Source organism: Athalia rosae, chromosome 7 (assembly GCF_917208135.1).
Source record: "Athalia rosae chromosome 7, iyAthRosa1.1, whole genome shotgun sequence".
Classification (NCBI taxonomy): domain Eukaryota; kingdom Metazoa; phylum Arthropoda; class Insecta; order Hymenoptera; family Athaliidae; genus Athalia; species Athalia rosae.
This window is the reverse complement of record NC_064032.1, coordinates 3,070,636-3,091,985: the sequence shown is the minus strand read 5'-3', so window position 1 is coordinate 3,091,985 and position 21,350 is coordinate 3,070,636. Positions and strand designations below refer to the sequence as shown.

At 40.1% G+C, this 21,350-nt stretch overlaps 2 protein-coding genes across 6 annotated transcripts; one reads left to right on the top strand and one right to left on the bottom strand.

Moving 5' to 3' along the window:
* Positions 1-1,638: 1,638 nt before the first annotated feature.
* On the bottom strand, positions 1,639-19,641 carry LOC105693238 (MICOS complex subunit Mic60). 4 transcript variants are annotated; one of them, XM_048659093.1, is made up of 15 exons: positions 19,489-19,641; positions 19,050-19,135; positions 18,738-18,806; positions 18,344-18,556; positions 18,188-18,249; positions 17,894-18,001; positions 17,568-17,778; positions 17,076-17,487; positions 16,766-16,900; positions 11,768-11,996; positions 6,797-6,955; positions 6,548-6,651; positions 6,148-6,335; positions 3,053-3,265; positions 1,639-2,178 (listed from the first exon to the last, which is right to left on the bottom strand). In XM_048659093.1, exons 1-15 carry the CDS (start codon positions 19,540-19,542, stop codon positions 2,157-2,159), a joined length of 2,265 nt encoding a protein of 754 aa, XP_048515050.1. In that variant the 5' UTR covers positions 19,543-19,641; the 3' UTR covers positions 1,639-2,156. The 4 variants fall into 4 exon arrangements, with proteins under 4 accessions (XP_048515050.1, XP_012268475.2, XP_048515052.1 ...); XM_012413052.3 differs by having other exon boundaries at positions 3,070-3,265; XM_048659095.1 differs by having other exon boundaries at positions 19,050-19,133; positions 19,486-19,504.
* On the top strand, positions 19,368-20,623 carry LOC105693259 (39S ribosomal protein L35, mitochondrial). Of its 2 annotated transcripts, none has more exons than XM_020853980.2 (5): positions 19,368-19,457; positions 19,549-19,672; positions 19,861-20,026; positions 20,096-20,236; positions 20,322-20,623. In XM_020853980.2, the coding sequence occupies exons 2-5, from the start codon at positions 19,642-19,644 to the stop codon at positions 20,554-20,556; spliced, it is 573 nt and encodes a 190-aa protein (XP_020709639.2). In that variant the 5' UTR covers positions 19,368-19,457; positions 19,549-19,641; the 3' UTR covers positions 20,557-20,623. The 2 variants fall into 2 exon arrangements, with proteins under 2 accessions (XP_020709639.2, XP_012268499.2); XM_012413076.3 differs by having other exon boundaries at positions 19,373-19,457; positions 19,858-20,026.
* Positions 20,624-21,350: the final 727 nt, after the last annotated feature.

The following is a 21,350-nucleotide window of genomic DNA, read 5'->3' as shown; positions in this document are numbered from 1 at the left end:
TTTGTAGAGAGCTCGTTTTCGAAGGTAGCGAGGCTTCTAATCCCCGACAACGAACGGCAAATTGCAACTTAATTCCTCCACTTAAACGTATGAAGTGGTATTATTATCAAAGCGACGGAAAGCTTTTCTCACGATTTAGTGCCAGGGGCCGGGTTAATTTCGCGGTGCGAACGTTTTGGAAATTTCTTCATTTTCTTTTCTTTTTCTTTTTTTTTTGCAATAAAACCATTTTCGATGAAATTATCCAACGAATTTCGACGATATAAGTAGGGTACATAGTTGATTTTCTACGTATATACATATACCTGTAAATCGTTTATCAATTTAGCATATGTTAATTTATAATTATCAACGTTGGTCAAATTTGAATTAATTGTACAGAATAATTTTCATAATTAAAACGACCCCAGAGCATGTTGTGAATATCGATAAATGAAATTTATAAACATACCTACCTCTACACACACAACGGTTTTCCTCTGCTGGATTTTGCCTAGAGATAAAAAATTGAATCTTCGCAATCCTAGCGAACCATATTTGGTTTTCAACCCTCGTCTCGAATCTATATTCACTCTCGGTAATAACCGGAACGAGTGAATCCAAACCCGAATCCATTCGGATTCCGAAAACTCGAAAAAAGCAAAAATTAATACTCACCCCCGCAGACGCGGACACGGTGATTACCTTTGAGAATTTTGAATGTGGTCGGGCACCGACCTTCGATCCGACGATCTCGTCCAAATAAATTAAGTTCGACGTAAGCAATGTTTTCGCCCCTTTGACGAAAGTAAAAAGATCGGTCGAGAGTCTGGAAAGAAAAGGGGATGAGAGACGCTGGAACGTATCCGCGCCCACTGACAAAATAGTTTCTCATGTCCCCCAAGCGCGCTATTCGCCAATAAAGTTTGCAGTTGTCAGCGTAGAAATTGTCTTTGATTGATTGTGTTTTTCTCTCCACTCTAACCCGACGACGCCGACCAGACGACGAGGACTAAGTACCGAGATGTTTTTCTCACGCGAAATGTTACAACTCGCATCACACGTGACGCTCTTTGCCCGCGAATTTCTTTCCTTTTTTTTTTTTTTTTTTTTTTATCCGCGTGCATTATTTTATTTTGCGATCGGCTTCGTCTGCCTTTTAAGTTTTTTCGGACTAAAAAATCTTCTCCGACTATCGTCTTTTTTTTCTTTACCTTTTTGCGTGCGAACGAGCCCGATTTTATGGTGACCATAACCGGGAATAAATCGATATTCGGCGGATGGTAATAAGATTCCGGTATTGTTAAATTTATCGGGGTTATTATTTATTCGATAATATCTTAAGGAAATTCTCTTTGGCAGGAAAATCATCGCTGGTAGTCAATTTTTCTTTATTTGGAAGGAGAGCCGTTCCGAAATTTTATAATCCGCTGTAAAAAAAACTTCGTTAATTCGTTGTCCCGTGCCTTGCGTTCGAATGTCCTGAAAGTATTCTCCTGAATGAAAATTCTAACATTCGAATAAAGTTGGATGAATTTTATTGAATTAAAATAATTATACATGTACGATTGAAAAATTTTATTTCAATTCATCCGACACAATTGAACGAAGCCTTTCTCATTTTTTTTCTTTCCGTTATTATTGATATTTTTTTTTTTCTTTCTTTACATACAAACGTGAACAATAATAATATCAATTAATTAATCGAGAGGAGATTTCTAATTAATACTATTTGCATTTTTATTAATCAAAGAACAGAACACATGCCTTTGCAATTGATGTATATAATTGGGTTTTTTTTTTTTTTTTCCGTTCAGTTTCTTCCATCGACTTTGCTGTAATTCTTCAACTCGTTTTTTTCTACTTATCGGAGAGGTGGTTAACGGTTTATTCGTTCTCGCGATCCAACTGACTAAATACGATCGAACCTGCAGCACGTTGAATCGTACGTGGCAATATATATCTCAAGTTCGATTGATAGTTTTATTTGTTTATTTGATTTCTGTTTAAAATTGCTTTACCATGATTTAAAATTATTCCGGCACTCGCTTTCGTTCGGCAATTTTTACTAAAAACTGTACAGAGTAAGGCTGGCTCAAATTTATCTCTTTATTTTCTTCAAAAGCTGCAGCACTTACGTATGCATTCATATACATATATATATATACCCCTTGGGTTCACCTACTTCTTGGCAGAATTCTGAAACAAAAATTAACAGAAATTCCATCAGCGGAGAGCGAATTTTTGATTTTTTTTGTTTGCGAACAAAAAAAGCTCAAATTTCGGATCGATAAAAAATCCTGAAAAATGAATCGATTTCGGATAATTTTTTTCTTCTATCGGTTAAAAACTAGACGAACAAAGCTTGCAGTTATTTTTTGGAAAAAACCGATATAATGTCTCTGTAAAATTTATACAGATATGAGGTATTGAAAAATTGTCTGAAAAACATTATAAGCAATATGAAAAGCGAGACCAACCTGCAGACTGCAATTTAAGGATATTATTTTCACACCCTATCAACGTTATACCGGGGGATGAAGGATTATTATTCATTCAACTTTTCAGAGTTATTACACCAAGGAAAATTTCGGATAAATTGCTTCGCTATAAATTGCCTGCCGCATTACTACTTCGTAGGAGTTTCCCTTGATGGCACAGGTGTCCGTCAAGGGAAACAGGCGGCCGTTTCGTTGGGTTGATCTTTTTTTTTTTATCCGCATCTCTCTCTTCATCCCCCCTCTCGCTCTATCTCTTACCCCTTATAGGCCCCCCCGTATGAATTGCAGCTGATACCGAAACGTGGTGAGAAAATGTAAGACGTCAAAACGTGAGGTGAATTTTATGGGAATTATTATATACCTGAAGAAAAACATTTCCAACACGACGATCGCGTGCGCATAGGCACGTGTATGTACGTACGGTATTCACATAAATAAAAACGTACATGAAAATATATATCACGTGTCATCGCGATGCGCGGTGCAGTGCCGTTAAATTTTTTCCAGAGGAAATTTCCCTTTTTTCTCATTTAATTCATTGATTTATTTATTTTATTTATTTTTTTTTTTACTTCGTTTCGCGCTTTACCTCGCCGGAATCTCCACCGCCCAGAAATACTAAACCAGCGGCTCCTGCGTGGGCGATTAGCGTGTCCACGGCCTGCTGAGTTTCTAATAAAATTCTAGCCTCGTTCATCCAGTCGTTTGCCACCGCCCTCGACGCGCCCTTCAACAGATTCATGTAACGAAGGGTCATCTTGAAATTACCGCGGTCCACCCAGTACCTGAAACAGAAGTGGGTTGTGTCTCCCTGAAATGAAATTCCGCGACGGAGGACACAATAAAAACAACAAAAAAAAACAATGTATCGACAGAAAGAGCGACGAGAAATTTGAGGAAAGGAAAGGGAGGGGAGGGATTGAAAAAAAAAAAACCTGCTACTACTCCATCTATTTGCTGAGATAATTTACTCCCTGTGTAGCCGTGTTGATTTCATTGAAAATAAACCCTCGTTTTATTAGATGTAATGAAAATCGACCCCCTCGTTCGGTGAGATTATCCGTTTCATTCAATAAACGATCGCGACGGGAGCTTTTCAATCGTATTCGTATACCCTTACCATCCCCGTCCCGTGCCTCTCTAGCCTTTATCTTTACATTCTTTCGTTTTCCTTTCACTGCAGGTGGGTGTCAATTGATTGATCGCGCCCCCCCCCCTTGTTTAATCTCCAACGCGGCATATGTTTCTATTCAAAAATTTATACGAACTTCGCGAACATCTTGGTCTGGGGTGAAGAATGGAACATTTTATTAATTTTCTCTTCCTTTTTTTTTTCTTCACCTTCTTTACGTTCATCGTAAAACGGCTGGAATAGCCAGCCACGTGAGGAATAAATTTTTTATTTCAGCGAAACAGGTCGACGAAGTCGAGTGGAATTCGATAAAAATTTGGCGACGATTGGCGTTAATGAATATGGCGAAAGTGGACATCGGAGAGCGATATCGAGCGACGTGTGTACATAAAATATAGACGCGATAACAAACAGTGGGAAAACGAGGGGAAAATCGGAAGTTAAAAGTTTGATAGTTTGGCACCGAATCTGGAATAGCCGGCGTTATTTTCTGGTTTTACGAATCCCGGAAGACCATGCGGAAAGTTTCAAACCAAGCGAAAACCGTTGGAAATAAACGTAACATGGATATACAGCCGTATGTAGAGTCGTATATAATAAGGCACGTAGGTATATGTATATAGGTGTACGTTACGGCAGTCCAGGTTTGACTTTGGCTTATTGTTGGGTAATATAGTTTAGAAACAAGCAGAGTAGGTAGCTAGGCTGCGGTTAACTGCACCGGGTCCACCGTTACCGCTGAAACTATTTACGCTTTATTGACCACAGGCTGCGATAACTCGATGGAGAAACGCTAACGAATTCTTTGCTCAGGTTTTTCACTTGTTCTCGTTTTGCCAATTTTTTTTCAAATTTTTCATTCCTCGTTTTGCCCGAAACGTTCGCGTCTGACGAGGCGGAACGACTAGCGTACAAAAAATCAAGTTTTTCGGTACAGGTATTCTCATCCCGATCGTCAAATTCTTTTTTATTTATTTTTTTTTTCAAACTCCGACCTTCTACACAGGGTAGCGTGGATACGGAAAAAGCTCTTGCTGCCGCGGACCTCGACTGAATTCTTATTTCGGATTTTCTATTTCTCTGAAAAATTGCTTTGCCTCGGAAAAATATCTACCCAAGTTGGCGAAGTGTTCGAGAACGTATATATCCGGCTACTGAATTTTTCAAATTCTTAGCGCACTGCAGAAGTATCACACCTCTCTACAGAATTTTCGACGCACCTACGAGAATCAACGGCAAAAGGAAGACATCCTCTTTCACCGGTCGTACGAGGTGTGTCCTCGCAGTATTCCGAGGTAAGTTTTCTCGCGCTTGCAATTAGTAGATAATTAGTTTCAATAATTGATCAATCATCAGTCGATGGAATCGTAAAAATTTCCAATGCAGAGTCCTCTTTCCATGAAGTATTTTTATTTTATACATAAAAATACGCGGTAAATTTTTCAGCCACGTTATTTTTTCATTTTTCACATTTCAAAGGAGTTTTCCGCGGTCCGGTTGAAAATGCGAGAAACAAAATTGAGGGGTGGGAAAAAAAAACAAAAAAAATAAATGAAATAAAACAAGGGTAAGGATAAAACTAAATTATGCAAAAGTTGTGTGTGACGATAACCCGACCTGTGGTTTAAGCGTTCATCTCCCTTTTCCTTTTTCATTTATTTTTTTTTCTGCTCTGCTCGGATTTTTCCTCAACTATACCAAAGAGGCAACGACTCAAAAAAAAAGTTTCTAGACCAGAACGTTGTTTGATCACAGTTCGCGGAAAGTATTTTGGATATTTCATTCCGGTGTAGAGAGTTGAAAAGTGAGGGAGAACGGCGAGCAGAGATTGCCAGTACCTAGCTATACCCTACGCTATGCTGGAATGTTCATATTTCCCCAGGGGCATTTGCGCCATCTTTTCTTCTTGTTCTACTTCTCCCTCTTCTTACTCTACTCCTTATACTTTTTTATCGTGATATATACGGCGCACGGAAGCTCACCGACAAAATGGAATTGAAGATTTTTAATGGATACTTTCGTGTCTTCCATGTGTAGCACACATCGCGTTATTTTTTTCTCTTTTCTTTTCTATTTTCTTTTCTTTTCTATTTTTTTTTTTTTTTTTTTTGTTCGCGTCTTCTGCAGCACGCGATTAGGTGATACTTTATTTAAGATACATTTATGTGCGCTGTATCGCGTTCAACGTGAACGTGAAATAGGAAAAAAAAAAGTACAAATCCACCACCCTCAAAAAACGAGGGCTAAAAAAAATTACGAACAGACGAAGTGAGAAAACGAACCAAAAATGAATTTCGAATACGATCGAGCGGCGATATTTTCTTGCCATAAACCTACTCCACCATGTGTATATGCATAAACTGTACATAATTCGCGTTGCGGATAAAGAAAGAGGACTGAAATTTACCTACCTCATATATTTCCCATCTTCTCGTGCATTCTTCTTCTTCTTCTTCTTTTTTTTTCCAACGGGCGGAAAATGGAGAACCGCGGGGTAGGAACGGGGAGAAAGAAAGATTGCGGTACTCTACTTACCTAGCTCGCTGCAGGACGTCGTAAGTGGTGAGCTTTTCGGGATCAATGGGCTCGTCGTCAAGCTCCGCCTTGGGGATCGGGCCGATCGCCTTAACCAGGAGGAAATTCTGAAGGTAGCTGAGCAGGTAAATTGGTAAGGATGCGCCTTCTTCCGGTACCAGAGCCAGCCTCCTCGCCATATGTTCTACCTAACCGTTCGCAATTTTTTTTGAAACAGAGAACAAGAGAAAGAAAGCACAATCAATTATTCGCTTCATATTGTTCAAAACTCGCAGCAAGTTTTTCGAACTTCTCAAACAAGAAAAGCGATTTCAAAACGGGGCGCAATTTTTTTTTTTTTTCAAGTAACCGACCTACATTTTTCGCAACGAAACGAAAAAATATACTCTCTCTCTCTCACCTTGAGGAACCTCTCCCGAAGGATGTCCTCCGGGAAGACTCCTCGCTTCGAAGCTTCCTCGGGGATGCCATTGATAACCGCTTTTACCAGAGGATCAGAACCAGCTGTGAATTGAAATTCAATTAATAATACTTTGGTGCTGCAGATTCTCAGCGCGTGTGAAATGCTCGACGAGCAATCGTACAAGGATAACAAATATTCGACCGCAATTTTTGACATGGTTTTTTTGTTCAATCGTTGTCAACTCACATGCGGATTTTTCCACTGCTCTTATCTCGGCGTTTAACGGCCTGACGACGTCTTCCGCTTTGGCACCAGGTGGTGCGACCTTAACCGCCCTTGCGAGGGTCTGGCAGGCGCCCCAAAGCAGTTGGGCGTTCGACGATGACTTTTCTTGCTCTATGCGGGCTGAAACGAAGATGAAGAAGAAGAAAAAAAGTGAGGTTTTAAATACCGGAGCGTACTCGAGTTACGAAACGACACGTGCAACGCTTTGAAGCTTTTGGAGGAAAATTAAATATTTACAAAACGTAAAACTCGCGGGTTTATATATCTGGGGGGAGGGGGAGGGGCAGGGAGGGGGAATAGGGTAGTGTGGAATGACGAAATCGCATGAAATTTGCCACGAGATGTTAAAACAAAGCCCCAATAGGAGGCTCGTACCCCTCCCCCCTTTCTCACCCCCATAGTGAATATGCAAAAATGCAAAGTGCCTTATATATATATAAATATATTTTTAGAATTCCACTCGCAAAGGTCCCAGAGTTTCGCATTTATGCTTCCGTTTATACGGGGCGAGGGTGGAAAAAAAAGAGAATAAAAAAAAAAAGAGAGAAAGAAAAAAAACCACGAGAAAAGCAAAAATAAAAAAAACGAAAAACAGCTGCCGCTGTTGCTGGTGAGGTTCGCGTTGCTAAACTCCTGAAGGAATGAAGTTAAAGTTGACGGTGTAAATTTGTATAAATTTATAAGTTTCCTTTATACATGAAAAATCGAATCTACGAGGCAAAAGGAGGGAGATAAAGAAAAAAAGAAAAAAAAACCGTACGCTACAATTTGCCATCGACGGTGTACATGGGAATAAAATATTGACGATCCCGCCGACAACACGTATACACAGAGACGAAATTGGTTTTATTTGCCTTTCCGAATCAGTGTGGAGTTGAATAATTTAACAATGTTCAACGAAAATTGATGTTTTTGTAACCCGTATTTCTCCCTCATCGAAGAACGGACGTCAACCCGTTTTAGCTGCCTATGCACGTGTATACCTACCGCGATGAGCTTTCGATCGGAGATGGTTCTATATATATATATATATATATATATACACGTTATATATTATGTTATATAATATAATATGAGGTATATATACACGTCATCAAATTATCTGTTTTCCTAACCAGATTGCCCGATGGCCATAAACTTCTCTACACAGGGTTACCGTACTGCAATATCAGAGAGTGGAAGGGAAGGTTGCCACGGTTAATTTTGAGTGACATTTTTGTCAATTACGATCGTCCAGGCGAACGTTGTTCTTCGGTACATGGTCTGCCGTGTACGTACATAGGATGGTAAATACGTTTATAAATACATTTATATATATACATGTATGTGTATACATCGATAAAACCGTTGCAATGGTAACGTACACACGGAACATTGGGATCTCTATGCGGTTATAATTCAACGTCAAAATGTCGGTCGCGAATTTAGCGCTGATTTAAATACACAACACAAAAATCACTTTTGTGGTGTAGCCGATTATAATTGTAAATTTATCCGCGGATAAAATGTTTAAAAAACTGCCAGACTTGGATATGCATTGATTCGTCTATGAACATATTCATTGTACGTTATGTACGTACGTATACGGATACGTATGTATATATATATATATGCAATATCTCCGCAGAAATGCACCAGGTATTATGTAGTCGCAGTCGATATTTGACAACGGTATTAATTTCGCGTCGCGTTCCGTTCACAGTCCGCCTGATTTAAACGGATGAAAACTAATCCCACGCTAATCTCGAGCCTCGTAGAATATACAGGGAGGACAAAAACTGGATTAAAACAGCTGGCCAAACCTCTATAGCGTAGGACAGTTAATAGTTATGTTCAAATATATACCATGTACAAGGTATACACACAGTACATACGTTATATTATGTACAAAAGTGTTTATATATATATATATGTACTGCAAATACAATACGTGTTAAATACACCCACGGGACTTCCTGCTCTCTCGCTCTTCGATCGTATTTTGCATCTTTTTTTTTTTTTTATTTTTTTTCCTCTTTTCTTTCTCCTTTTATAAATTCATCCCTCTCCCTCGCGTTGCACCGTTAATTTATCGCCGCGTCACATATCCCACGGGGTATTTTATGGTTTATATTCCCGTGTTTTAAACGATACCGCGGCATCGCCGTACCTACGTGTACTCATTTTGGTTTTTTAGTTGTTTTTTTTTTTTTTTTTTTTTCAAAACAAAACCAAAAGCAAAATAAACTATTTTGAAATTTTCTTTTCTTTTTGTTTTTGAACACTGTTCCGTGTACGCGTAATTAATTACAAAAAACCTATCGTCCCTATATTATATAAAAAAAAAAATATCGATTACATTAAATATATTGCACGGGGTGAATTTTTGATTCGTGTAAGGTGGTGCTATAGGTGACGTAATGTTGGATATTTTCCAAGCCAAAATTTTGCGACATGATGTTACGTATTTCTATTGATATATATCGCTTAAATATTCTATACAAAGATACATTCGGGCACGTAAATTTGATCGCTGGATGTGAATGGTTGTAGTTCGTTGTACGGGCTACCGGTATTTGTACAAGTTCGATGTTATACGAACGGACGAACGAATTTATCCGCGTATCAGCATCATCGGAGGGGGCGCGAATTTGACCGCAATATAAATTGTTTCGATCAATCAGCTGCGCCGGATAATTTTCGCTATGCACGCGCCCTTTATCCGTGAAATTCAAATAGGACTTGTAAATATAATTGCACACGTAGAGGTATAGCTGTCCGTGTGCTTTTTCGGTGTGCACAGTTGATTGATTATTGATTGTATCGTTATCGTTATTTATTTTCTCAATCCGCGCTGACGAGATTCACGCGCCGTAAGATTATATCCCATTCTGATACGAGACGAAACGAGATGAGAGTCACGGTGATTTCTAAATTCGTGCGGCGAAACGAGCGTGCGAAATGTGCATTATCACAGCTTCGCGGAAAAAAAAAAAAATAAAAAATAAGACGAAGGAAACGAATCGAAAAACAAAAAGCCTGATCGATTTCCACTCGTGTTTTAGATAAGATTTTTGAATGGATGTTCGCGAATACACGAGATTCACGTTAAAGGATCCATCTCAATCTCGAGTCTGACTGGAGATCTTCGTCTTCCTTTACCCCTACAAGTTGAAATTCCGATCCCGATGGTTATGTCCCGAACCGTAAACAAGGATAAAACCAAATAAATACGATTTCATATCCTCGAAATCTGGCGCTCCTCTTTTATGGGGCGGATTTCTTCGACTCTGATCTTCAAGCCGCACCTAGACGCATGTTCTCGAAGGAGACGATTTTTCTCATTTTTTTTTGAAAAATAAATAGATAAAAATTCTCCCCCAAAATCTCTGCGAAACTACGGTATCTACGTTAGTCAGGGGGGCGGGGGGGGGGGGGGGGGCGGGAATTGCATGCCAAAAAATATACACAACTATTCACTGTATATACCATATTTGTACAACATGACAAAAGAGGACGATGGGAAGGAGCTTGCAGAAATTAGTTCGTTGAGAGCCCGAGGGACTCTTACTCCCGTGGATGACACCCTTTTTCCCTTATACACCCTTCCGCGCTACGCCCTTCATTCTTATCACATGTATACGCGTACACATACACACGTGTGTTACACGTACATACGAATAAGGTACGTAGTGTACATATAACACTAGCCAGCAGCATCATCCGCTCGGAGCAACGGTGCTTCGCTAATGATACCTACCCTGGCGCTAAGATAAATGTTGAAAGTTATAATTGCAACACATGCTGCATACATTTCACCCTTTCGTATCGCCCCCCCTCGCGGGAAGCACTAGCTCCCGAATAGAAGAGTTTACTATACAGAGTTCCGTTACTACATCTAGTTTCAAACTTTGGAACACAAGAATACAAAAAAAAAAAAAAAACAAAACCAAAAAGAAATAAACGCGCCACCAAAAAAAATTAGTACAACGAACGGAGTGCAGTGGTGCAGCAATTATCGTCATCGACAAGGTTCGCTGCTGCAGCACATGCAAGTTCGGCAAAAAATGATCTTTGAAATTGCCGTTAGCGATACGATATTTACATCACTTTTTTTCGATCGGATCTTTTCCTTTTTTTTTTTTTTTTTTCGACAAGTATTCGGCAGTGTGTGCGAGTGTGATGTTTTTCTTGAATTTCTGTACACGGACGACCGGTGAACTCGTACTCGATCTCGTTTCATTTTTTATAAACGAGAAGAAAGAGGAAAATGGAGTAGCTCGAGACAAAATAGAGGAGAAAAAAAAAAGCGTAGCTTCGAGTCGCACGTATATCGTCCATTATTATATTACCACCACTGTGTATCGCACGTTACAACTATATACCACCTCCGGCCCAGGGGGACAACTAATTCAATAGTTCCCAAGGGATAATGGGGAAGATCCGTTAGGGGATTCTCCAACAATTTTCCGAGGATATACGCGCCGCGAATTCTTTCCACAATAAGGTAAGAAATGCCGCTATTAGATGCAGAAATTCATCACTTCGCGTACACAACGTTGTTGTTTCGGTGCGAAATGCACGGTGAATTCATTTTATCATTTTTCTTTTTCTTTCCTCACCTCATTTTCTCCATCCTTTGTCAACTCTCCCACCAACGAGACGCCGACTCTTATGCGTTGAAATATCATTTAAAAAGGGAAAAAAGAAAAATCCTTCGGTCCAAAAATCTTTAAAAGCGATATCGTACGGATGAAACGATGATGATAAATCGGGAGTTGCGCGATAATTTAATTAGCATTCGGCCGAAGAGATGGGAAAACTTGGGTAAAAATTTCCCCGCTTTTTCCATAAAGCGTAATTTCTGGGAAATCCTTAGCGCCGACGGATAATCAATCACGATCTTATATATATATACATCTGGGGCGGATAAAAGTTTTTGTTAAAACTCACCCTTGAGTGCGGCGTCGAGTCCTTGAAGTCTACCGACTACCGCGGCTAGCTGTAATTTGTATTGGGCAGCTTCCGCCTCGACCCGTTCGTTCAAAGTTCGATTGATCAGCCTCTGGGTTTCCACGTTCTTCTGAGCCAACGCATCGCGCAAATGATCGGCGTGTATTTGCGCCTGCAGTTTCAACTGCGTCCTCAACTCCTCGTTGAACTTCCTCTTCTCCTCGAGGCTCTGCGACGAAAGGACGAGAAAAAAAAAAAACATACATGCATTCCGATTATTTTCGACCAGGTCACGATCACCTGCAATTTTTATGCCAGAGAGAAAAAAAAAAAAAAACACAGACAGGGCGACGCGATCCCCCGTTTTAAAATGGGACACCCTGTGCGCCAGCCGGCGGATGTGGATGTAATTTTCTGGCGTGGATTCCTTGGTGTAAGGGAAGCGGAGAGGGAAGAAAAGGGAAGGGAATAGAATAGGGACGTGGATGTTAGAGCGGGCTACGGTACATATAAGGGTATAGGTATGTACAACTGTTGGGAACCTCGCTTGGGGAGTTGCGAAACACGCACACGGTGTTAACTGTTTACACTTGACCTCTGTACACACGGGGGTCATCAGGGGCTGAACGGGGGAGGAGGAGGAGGAGGGGGGGCGGGTGGTATCAGTCGAGGTCCGTAGAGGCAGAACCGACATGCCTCTGCGTCGCGGCGAACGGTGTCGTGCACACAAAATACATCACTCGGCCGCAGAATAGGGTTCGAGGGCGACAGAGGAAGGTGAAGAGAGACGGAGAACTAGATGGAGTGTGGAATGAAAAGGGAATGGCGGAGATAGAGGCGCGGAGAGAATCCGGAGAGAGAGAGGGAGAGGGAGGGAGGATTTCGCCTGGGTCACTTACCAACGAGGGCAAACTTGAGCTCCGTGCAGCACAGATTGGGGGGGTAATTAATCAAAATTTCACTCCGGTCTCTTATACCTCCGCACGTTATCTAATTTCACCGATCTTATTATTACAAAGTCGCGTCGAAAATTTTGCATTCGTCTTATTATCGCGAGTGCTCCCCTTTACGGCTAACGAATATATATATATATATACATATGTGCGGATCGCGCGTATATACCCAAGTAACACATACATATATACGTATATATCAGGTAACTTGAGTTATGAACTCTGTAGATTAATTTCTAGAGCTGAATCTCGTGATCGTCGAGCTGCAACTACAGAGTTTATCGAAGTGTCACCGTCCCGGCGTTTTCTCCATTCTTCCATATTCCGTATGCTAATTATCCAGACTTTCAACCCTTAGTTTTATTACTATTTTTCTTCTTACTTTATTTTCATAAAAACTTTTACCTCCACACGCCCTTTCCCTTGTATTTTTACGTACCTACCTATACACGTACACTTGTACACCTCGAAACTTTGCTACCCCGTAGGTTGAAATTCATCCCTCGAAGTTTCTTTTTTTCGTTATTACTTGGACTGACCCCAACCCCTCGGTGTAAAAAAGTGACAGATTTTTCGCCGCTGAAATTTTCCTCTCTTTTTTTTTTTTCTCTCTCTTCCCAATTCTTTTTTGATCGAAATTTTATTTAGTCCGTTGACAAAAATCGCGCAACATTCGGAGAATGTTATCCGAGCGCTCGTTTAAACTATACGTACGTACACGCATAACACACGTCGTACGTAATGTAATATGTACTTTGCCATTTGCGAGGAATTTGCAGCTTTATCATTAGGTATACGTATACACGTGTGTGTGTCGTATATACGTCTAATATTTTACTCGCACCCGGGGTTAAAACAATTCTGCAGTAATAGCAGTGCCACCCTTATTAAATTGCCGCTATTTCATAAACGGGGTATTTAACGTGGAATCAAAATGACCAATTAATTATAATGAGGTCAAATTGATGTCGTACTGAACTGAGTAATTTTTTTTTTTTCTTTTCTGTGCGACTTCTGATTTCGAGGAGAAACTATTATTCATGAAACAAAAATTCTACCATGTAGGGAAAGTCCGGGCACCCCGGGCAAATTGAAACGTCATTTTTTTTCTCGCTGATTCTTTTTCATCCAATCAGTTTTGATTTTATTTATATATATTTTTTCATAGTTCAGATAGTTAGGATATAACGGAGACTATTCACTTTGCCCCGGGGTGTTCGCCGTGCCCGAACTTCCCCTATTTGAGAATCGCGTAACTTTGATGCAACGGTCAATTTCACGCGGAATGACCCATATACATACGATACACATAGTATACTTATGTATTCGACGTGGTAGTACATATCTGCACACATGTACGCGGTGCTAAATTGCCCCACGTTATTACACCCATCCCTTTAACGCGTACGCAGGGCAACGGCACCCGGAATCTGTGAACATCGTGTCCCTCGTTTTTTACCCATCGCTATACGCGCACCGATTCTTTTTCGATTTTTTTTTTTTGTCTAGCATTTTTTGAAAATTCCTTTACTTTTGAATTCCGGGTAGATACGAGCGCGCTATTCCGAATAGTGGCGGCGTAAACCGTAGCCGATTAAATTTCCAAGTTGGTGTATTATGCGATATTTTAGCGATCGGAGTCGAAACGCAGCGCGAGCTTTCGATCGTCGTAAAATAAGATATACGAGCGGCGCGTATAACTTTAGATAATTTTACGCGCAGCCGTTTCACATTCGATCCATTAATATAATCGGTATATTCGGTGGGGCATAATAATAATAATAATAATAATGTACATCGCTCGCGGTACACAGCTGCCCTTTAATCTACGTTTGATATTTTGGAAGTCCTTTCTTTTACGGATCATCGTTATTTCGTTCTACTTTTTCTTTCCTTTTTCTTTCTTTCTTTTTTCCCTCCACTTTATTTCATCCTTTCGACACACTATCGGAGCTTAACGATCAAATGATATTATCACTTTTGTCGGATCCCAAGCTTTGTACGCGTCAACGTTTATTGGATATGCGTCGAGAATTCCAATTTTTTTTTTTTTCTCATTTTTTTATTATATACATGTTTTTTTCACATTCTGGCCCACCTTATATTTACCGTTTCATATATGTATGTACATCTGCAGGCAAGTCTGCTGCAGCGACTCGACAACTTCAGGAGATAATCAATCAACCGCCAAAACTTGAGATTATTCAGTTATACCGTACACACATAAACTTCGATCGACGTAGCGGAATCTTTTCAATTTTTTCCTCTCTTATCGATTCGCAAATAGAAAGAAACTACTGTACGACGATACTTTCCAAGTGACAAAAAGCAACTGAGTAAAAAAATGAAAGTGAAAAGAAAAAGAGGGCAAGAAAAATTTCCTATCGTAAGACTATGAAGTAACGAACATAAATAATTAAAAGTTTCCGTAAGAAAGTGTCGTAGAGGTACTTCTTGATCGTCTTATAGGTAAAATTCTGTCCAAGAGGACTTGGGGTATAAAGTTTTACGATGCAAATACTAACTGGTAACGGTTGGTTGGTCGAGGATCTGCAGTTCGAAAGTCCTTTGGCAAGATGTACCAACGGCTTCATTAGCACTGCAGAAATACAAAGTTGTTTGCTATTTTGTCGGACGTCATTTGGGGAAAGTTGTCGGAAAACCGCGTAAACTATCGTCGTGTTTCACGAACCGATTTCCCCGTGACGTTTATCTTGTTTCGAAGGATTTTCTTGCTAAGGGAGTTTGCGAACGGAGAAATAGCCGTGCGTTTTATTCGTTGAATTTTTTGTTTCGATATTTTTTGGCCACGTCAACGTGTTTGATGAATAAGGAGAGCGGAAGAGCTGATAGAAGCGAGGGGCGACTCCAGGTTTTTGGTTTTTCTGGATTTGGGAAGGAGGGATCGTAGGGAGTCCCTGGATATTTAGACAATTGATGGCCTACAATCGCTGAATGCAACCTGCACCCTGTGTACTTCTATTAGTTGCTCTATCAATAATAGAGCTCGTGGCTCTCCTGGGTCCACAGGATCTCCGGAACGGTGAACTTTTTATCTATTTCCATTTGGCCCCAGGCCAATATTCCGGGAGGGTGGGAACAGGGAAGAGAGAGGAAGTGGAAAGGGGTAGGAGGCAATATTATCTCTTTCGGCAGGAAGGGGGGTTTGGCTCAGTCGGCTGTACCTATGGTCTCTTCCCTTCTATCTATACTCTTTGTAATATCGTCAGCTTGCAAAAGGCTACAGGACGACCCTGTCTGTGTCTCTCTATGCCTCTGTGCTTCGATCCCTCCGCCCTCGCCGCTCTACCCTCGTCCGCCCACCTTTTCTATCGCTCGCTGCGCGGAGTTGAATTGCGAACCGTGTAGCCCTAGGTGTAGGAGATAGTGCTCTGGGTTTATGAATGTTACGTTTACGCGGTATGCCGATGATATTTTACTCGCGATGTTATTTTTCCACGATTTATTGTTAGTTTTTCCAAGTTTCCTTCTATGTTTTCATTCACTTTTCTCATACCCTTCTTGCGCTGTCTGCTGATAAACTATTTCCAGTAGACGCTCCGTTTAATTAGACGACTATCGCGTATTGAATAACATTCGCTTGAACCGACGCGAGGAAAATATTAATAAAAAGAAACAACTGGAAATATCCTGCACTGCTAAATCGAATTCTTATTCGTTTCTAATTTATTTTCTTAAGCAAGAAGGCGGGTGAAATCAATCGCGTATGTTCTCGGTTGAATACACGTAGAAACTAGCGATCAAAATAATGGCAATGACTTTAAAGGACAGCGTGATGTTGATAAACAAGCTCTAAGCAAAATTATGCGAGGGCTGCTAACGACCGTTTTGTTTTCCCTGTGCCGGATCAGGGAGGGGGGAAACCGCAACAGTACACATCGGAATTCTCATTTCATTTCAGTAAAATAGCTTCGATTTGTTTCCTTCTGTCGAAATCAACTTCTCCGAGAAATCTGCATTTCATTGCATTTCATTGCGCGTTCGCACATGCGATTTTTATATTAGAAAATTAAATGGTACTCACCTTCTTCGAAAACTCTTCGTGAAGGATGCGCTTTTGCTTGTTAATTTCGTTGTTGATTTGAGCCTCGATCTTCGCCAGCTCGGCCTCGTCGCCACCCGATCTCAACGCCTGGGCCAATTTGATGTCGTTTACAGTCTGCAAAATAGAAAACACAAAAATTTCTGAACGTGAGTAGACGATCCTCTGAACAACTATTTTTCCTTTGAACGAAAAGTAGAAAAGCGGAATAAAATTGAGAACAACAGCGAGTAAACTATCATAAGAATAATTCATTCGAACACAGTTTTGATTGCTACGTATTGTTTCTCACCTGAAGTCTTTCGAGTTCCTTTTGAAGCATGTTCACTTTGTTGTACATGTGCAGAACGAATAAATCAAAGGACTCCGCGTCTACGGAGAATTTTTTCTCGGCAATATTAACGTTGGGAAACAGGATTTCGAGCTCCTCTTCGAACTTACTTCTTGCTTTCGCTACTTGCTGCCAGTACCGCTCGGTGATATTTGAGCTTTGAACTTCTTTTTCGAACTGTTGCTTAGCCTGATCTACATCGTCGACTATTGTCTTGATATTTCGCCGTGCGACTGCTTTCACAACTGGCGTAGCTTCCAAACTCGGATCATCGATTAAGCTGTACATAGTTTTCAGAGACTGCAAAGCTTCTTCGGCACTTGATTCCGCCACTTTCAGCGCCTCTTTTCTTTTGTTAGTTGCCTCCTTTAATCTATTGTAACGAGAGGCGCATACGTGAATACGCGATACCAAAGTAATTTTGAAATAGTTTTAATGTGGAATTCTCTTTACCTGTCCCAAACTTGTCCTCCAACCATGTTTCCAGAATTTTCGACAATTTTGACTACTTCTTTGTTATAGTCTTGAATGGCACAAGCTGCTTTTTTGTAGGCTTCGATTGCCTGCGAAGCTGACTGCCCGCAACTAGCTTCTAGTTCGACAAGGTTGGCCGGCAATAATTCAGTCCGGACATCCTTGGGCGGCGGAGCAGGCTTCTCAGCAACTGGAAAATAGAACATTGGATTACTAACAGGTGGTCACATTATCCTGTGCAAGATTTTAGGTACCTTCCGATCAAAATTTCTATAGAAACAAAAATATTATGCGGTATTACACACCGACTTTGATTTCCTCTCCAAGTTCACTGCTCAAGCGTATTTCACTGTAAGGTTCATTGATCGGCGGCTCCTTTTTACCAACCAAAGGTTCAAAAGCTGGTTTTGGTGCTAAAGCAAACGCAACACACAGAGTTATGGATCAGTTGGAGCTGTTATATAGTGAGCAAATAGTCACGTCCTTTCAAAATTGCTAATTAGAGATTATGAATATTAATCGATTATGGGATGTTACAAGTGGAACTAAAAAGGATGGGAAGAGGGGCTCACGTGTATAATTTTCTATCTGTTTCTTACAGTCTAATCTTGGCTTGTCCTTCGGGGTCTCTTTTTCTTCGCCAAAAATAGCCCCTAGTAACCTGCAATAAGTTTTGAACAAATAGTTGGGTAAATTTCTAGTAGAAGCCACAAAATATTCGAGAAAGATAGATAAAATAATTATATAGAAATTACGTTTGCTTGAGCGATTCGAAGAACTCAAGAAGGAAGTTCAAGTATGAATCTTCCTCCTGAAATATTATTCGAATCGCCTTATTTGTACCAGGTACCCATTCTTCTAAAGTTGCTCTGAATGATGGGTCATTTTTTGCATATGCTAGGATTCCCAGTGTACCAAGAGTGAGAGCCCCTAACGTTACTAGACCACCTGACCCTCGAGTTTTCTCGCTGTGAGGGAAATTCAACAGTAATTATATGATCTGGTGGAAAATATAAACTCTGTAATAAAAATCAGGTAATTAATAATTCTAATGTTGGTTATCAGCATGGTACCATTTATTGCAGTGAACAAATTGAATATTTGGATGGGGTGGAGTCAAACATGCATTGACAGACCAATTCTAAATACCTTTTTGAAGATTCGGTCGAATACTTAGGTCCAGAAAGTCTGGACATAAGTTTTACGTCCTTGAGAAGTCTGAAATAAAAAACTAGCCATTATGATCACAGTGCCAAAGAAAGAAAGCTCTTTCGTACAGATATTAGCGATCAGAGTATCGAATCAAACGTATATTAAAATTTAAATAAACCCATAGCAGTTGAGTTGAGTAGATTCAGACAGCAGATCATATATAATTCGATTACTGTATTGATTCAAAACTTAACCTCCAGTATCGAAGTGACATGTCGAATGAATAAAGCAATGATAAAATTGACTCACCTTCCTTCGGGTTCACATTTTATGCGTACTCGTGTTTCGTAGTACCTTGCAGTGAGGTAAAGTCTCGATAAGCCTTGTTTTTTTACCTGAAATAAACCGTTGCAGTACATATTCAGTAGTTATTAGGTGGATTGTTATTATGTAAGCTCTAAATAGACCGAATATTTTGTCAGAATTCAACGTCAAATCGACTCAGCGAAGAATTTCAAAGATTTCACAGACTCTATTTTATTACCAGTGATCTCAAAGCATGCAGTCACTGTCAGAAATAAAATACAAAGTCCGAAAGAACAAAATAGTATGGTTAAATTTTAGCTGTCGACAGAAGGACGAGAATGGCTGAGCAATGTACAACGACGGTTTTTGGATTTTAATAACACGAATATTCACCAGAATTTATTTGTAGCTGTAAGTAGTAATGTCAAATCATTTTTCGTACCTTACATGCCCGATTTATACCGTTGCACGGAAATTTTAACCCAATTCGAAACATTTTCAGGTGGCCGGTCGGGCAGCCAAGGGAAAAAGGGAACGATGGTAACAAACAGCTGATCACAGACGACACAGACGGAACTGAGCAAGCAAGGAAAGAATGTTGCGCATTGTTGCTCCGATATTGCGAGGTAAATATCTGAAAATTTATTGAACATAATCCATTCGAGACAAGTTGAATCGGTACATAATTTCTGACTCTTGAAGCTTACGGGTGAATCATGGCCGTTTCATTCCAAGCTTAAAAGTTTGAATCCTTTTGCTTTGGTTTTTTGGTTAGACGAGCTATTAAATCTCCATTTTGATTATTTTCCAGCAGCCGGAACGGCGCACGCAGTTGCCACAAGCGCGAAAAATTTAAACCTTACTAAGCTAAGCAGCTTTGCAAATTTTGGGGCAACGCAATCCAGGTGTTTCAGTGTACTTGCACCTTATATTCACACTCGCAATAACACCATTTCCTCTGTACAGTCAACGCTTCTGAGGTAAGAGGTTTCTTAAATGATTGTGGCTGTTCTATTTTTTACACAGAAAGTCTTTTCACTCATCCGCAGCGAACCATTCACCAAAAGGATCTTACCTGCCGCTCTCCAACCCCTTCAAACTCCAGTTAGAACAGTGACGAAGTTTTCACTCAAGAAAGGAAAAAGGAAAACTGTGAAAGCTGTTGTGGAACGATTCTTCAGACTCCACTGGTAACATTTGATTTCATCTGATTCCTGAAGATAGGAAAGTCGTATTCTTTGAATTAGAAACAATTAATATAAAATTTATCTCCAGGGGTGGTTGGATCCGAGTCAGAGCGGGGCGTCACAAAAGACTGTGGAAGAAATCGCCGGCATTGAGAAGACGATTGAGGCAGCATGTCTTTGTAAACGCGACACAGGCTACATTATTGGATAAAATGGTAACTCAATTTTGGCGGAGAGAAAAACACTACATAGACGATCCCTATGCCCCATATCACACACGGGAAGAATTTGTTTTCACCAGGAAAAAGCCTGCGCTGGAATAATCCTCTAATCACAAATTTTAACTTATAGAAACTGTCATACGTTATGGAATAAATGAATAAACGCTAATCAGCTCCATTTTCCTCCCCATCCACGCGTGAATTAATTTTACCATGGATAAGTAATTTTTTGCGATTTTCTCTCAGAGCAAAAAATACAGCTTCAAATTACTGCAGTTTTTCACGTCATGATTAGATCCTACGAATAATATTGAGTAACGTAAAGAAGCGATACGAAAGGATGAACTATCGACTCGTCGGTGATTATCGTCTCTGAAAGTTGCGTAACCCGCATTTTAGAGCAGAAATAACTCAGTGGAACGAGTGCCATGCTATAGCTACGGTAATTACCTATCGCATACATTACTGTGGATCATTATTTTCGCTTTTAAGATTTTCAAAGTGTACACGTGATTGAAACATCAATAATGACATCGTTAAAATGCAGGACAATTACCCAGTAATGTCTGTTTTCTGTTGTCGCGGTAGCGCAGATTTTTCAAAACCGGTATAATTATCTCCTCTGCACGGTATTTGAAAGCACGGAGAAGCATATTGGAAAGTATGCAGCAAAACTATAAGAAAAACTTGAAGAATCTTTTAAATTTCACAAATTAACATCTGCGGATCGCTATACTCAGGTGTGAATATTTTCTTTACACAAAATTCGTCTGGTTTAGCGCGTTGCACTATCGCGTGAATATATGGGCGTTGCATCATATAATTTTCGGAGTTGTTAATTAGATAACAGAAGACTCATTTCGTATCTAATTGGTTTTTTTTAATTGCAGTATTTA

Excerpts from the sequence above, each read along its gene's own strand:
- LOC105693238 (XM_048659093.1), bottom strand. The coding sequence starts at position 19,542 with ATGTTTCGAATTGGGTTAAAATTTCCGTGCAACGGTATAAATCGGGCA. Across the intron at positions 19,136-19,488 it reads GTATAAATCGGGCATGTAAG|GTAAAAAAACAAGGCTTATC; the intron begins GTACGAAAAATG and ends GGTTTATTTCAG. Across the intron at positions 16,901-17,075 it reads AGGAACTCGAAAGACTTCAG|ACTGTAAACGACATCAAATT; the intron begins GTGAGAAACAAT and ends TCTATTTTGCAG.
- LOC105693259 (XM_012413076.3), top strand. The coding sequence starts at position 19,642 with ATGTTGCGCATTGTTGCTCCGATATTGCGAG. Across the intron at positions 19,673-19,857 it reads TGTTGCTCCGATATTGCGAG|CAGCCGGAACGGCGCACGCA; the intron begins GTAAATATCTGA and ends ATTATTTTCCAG. Across the intron at positions 20,027-20,095 it reads GTACAGTCAACGCTTCTGAG|CGAACCATTCACCAAAAGGA; the intron begins GTAAGAGGTTTC and ends ACTCATCCGCAG.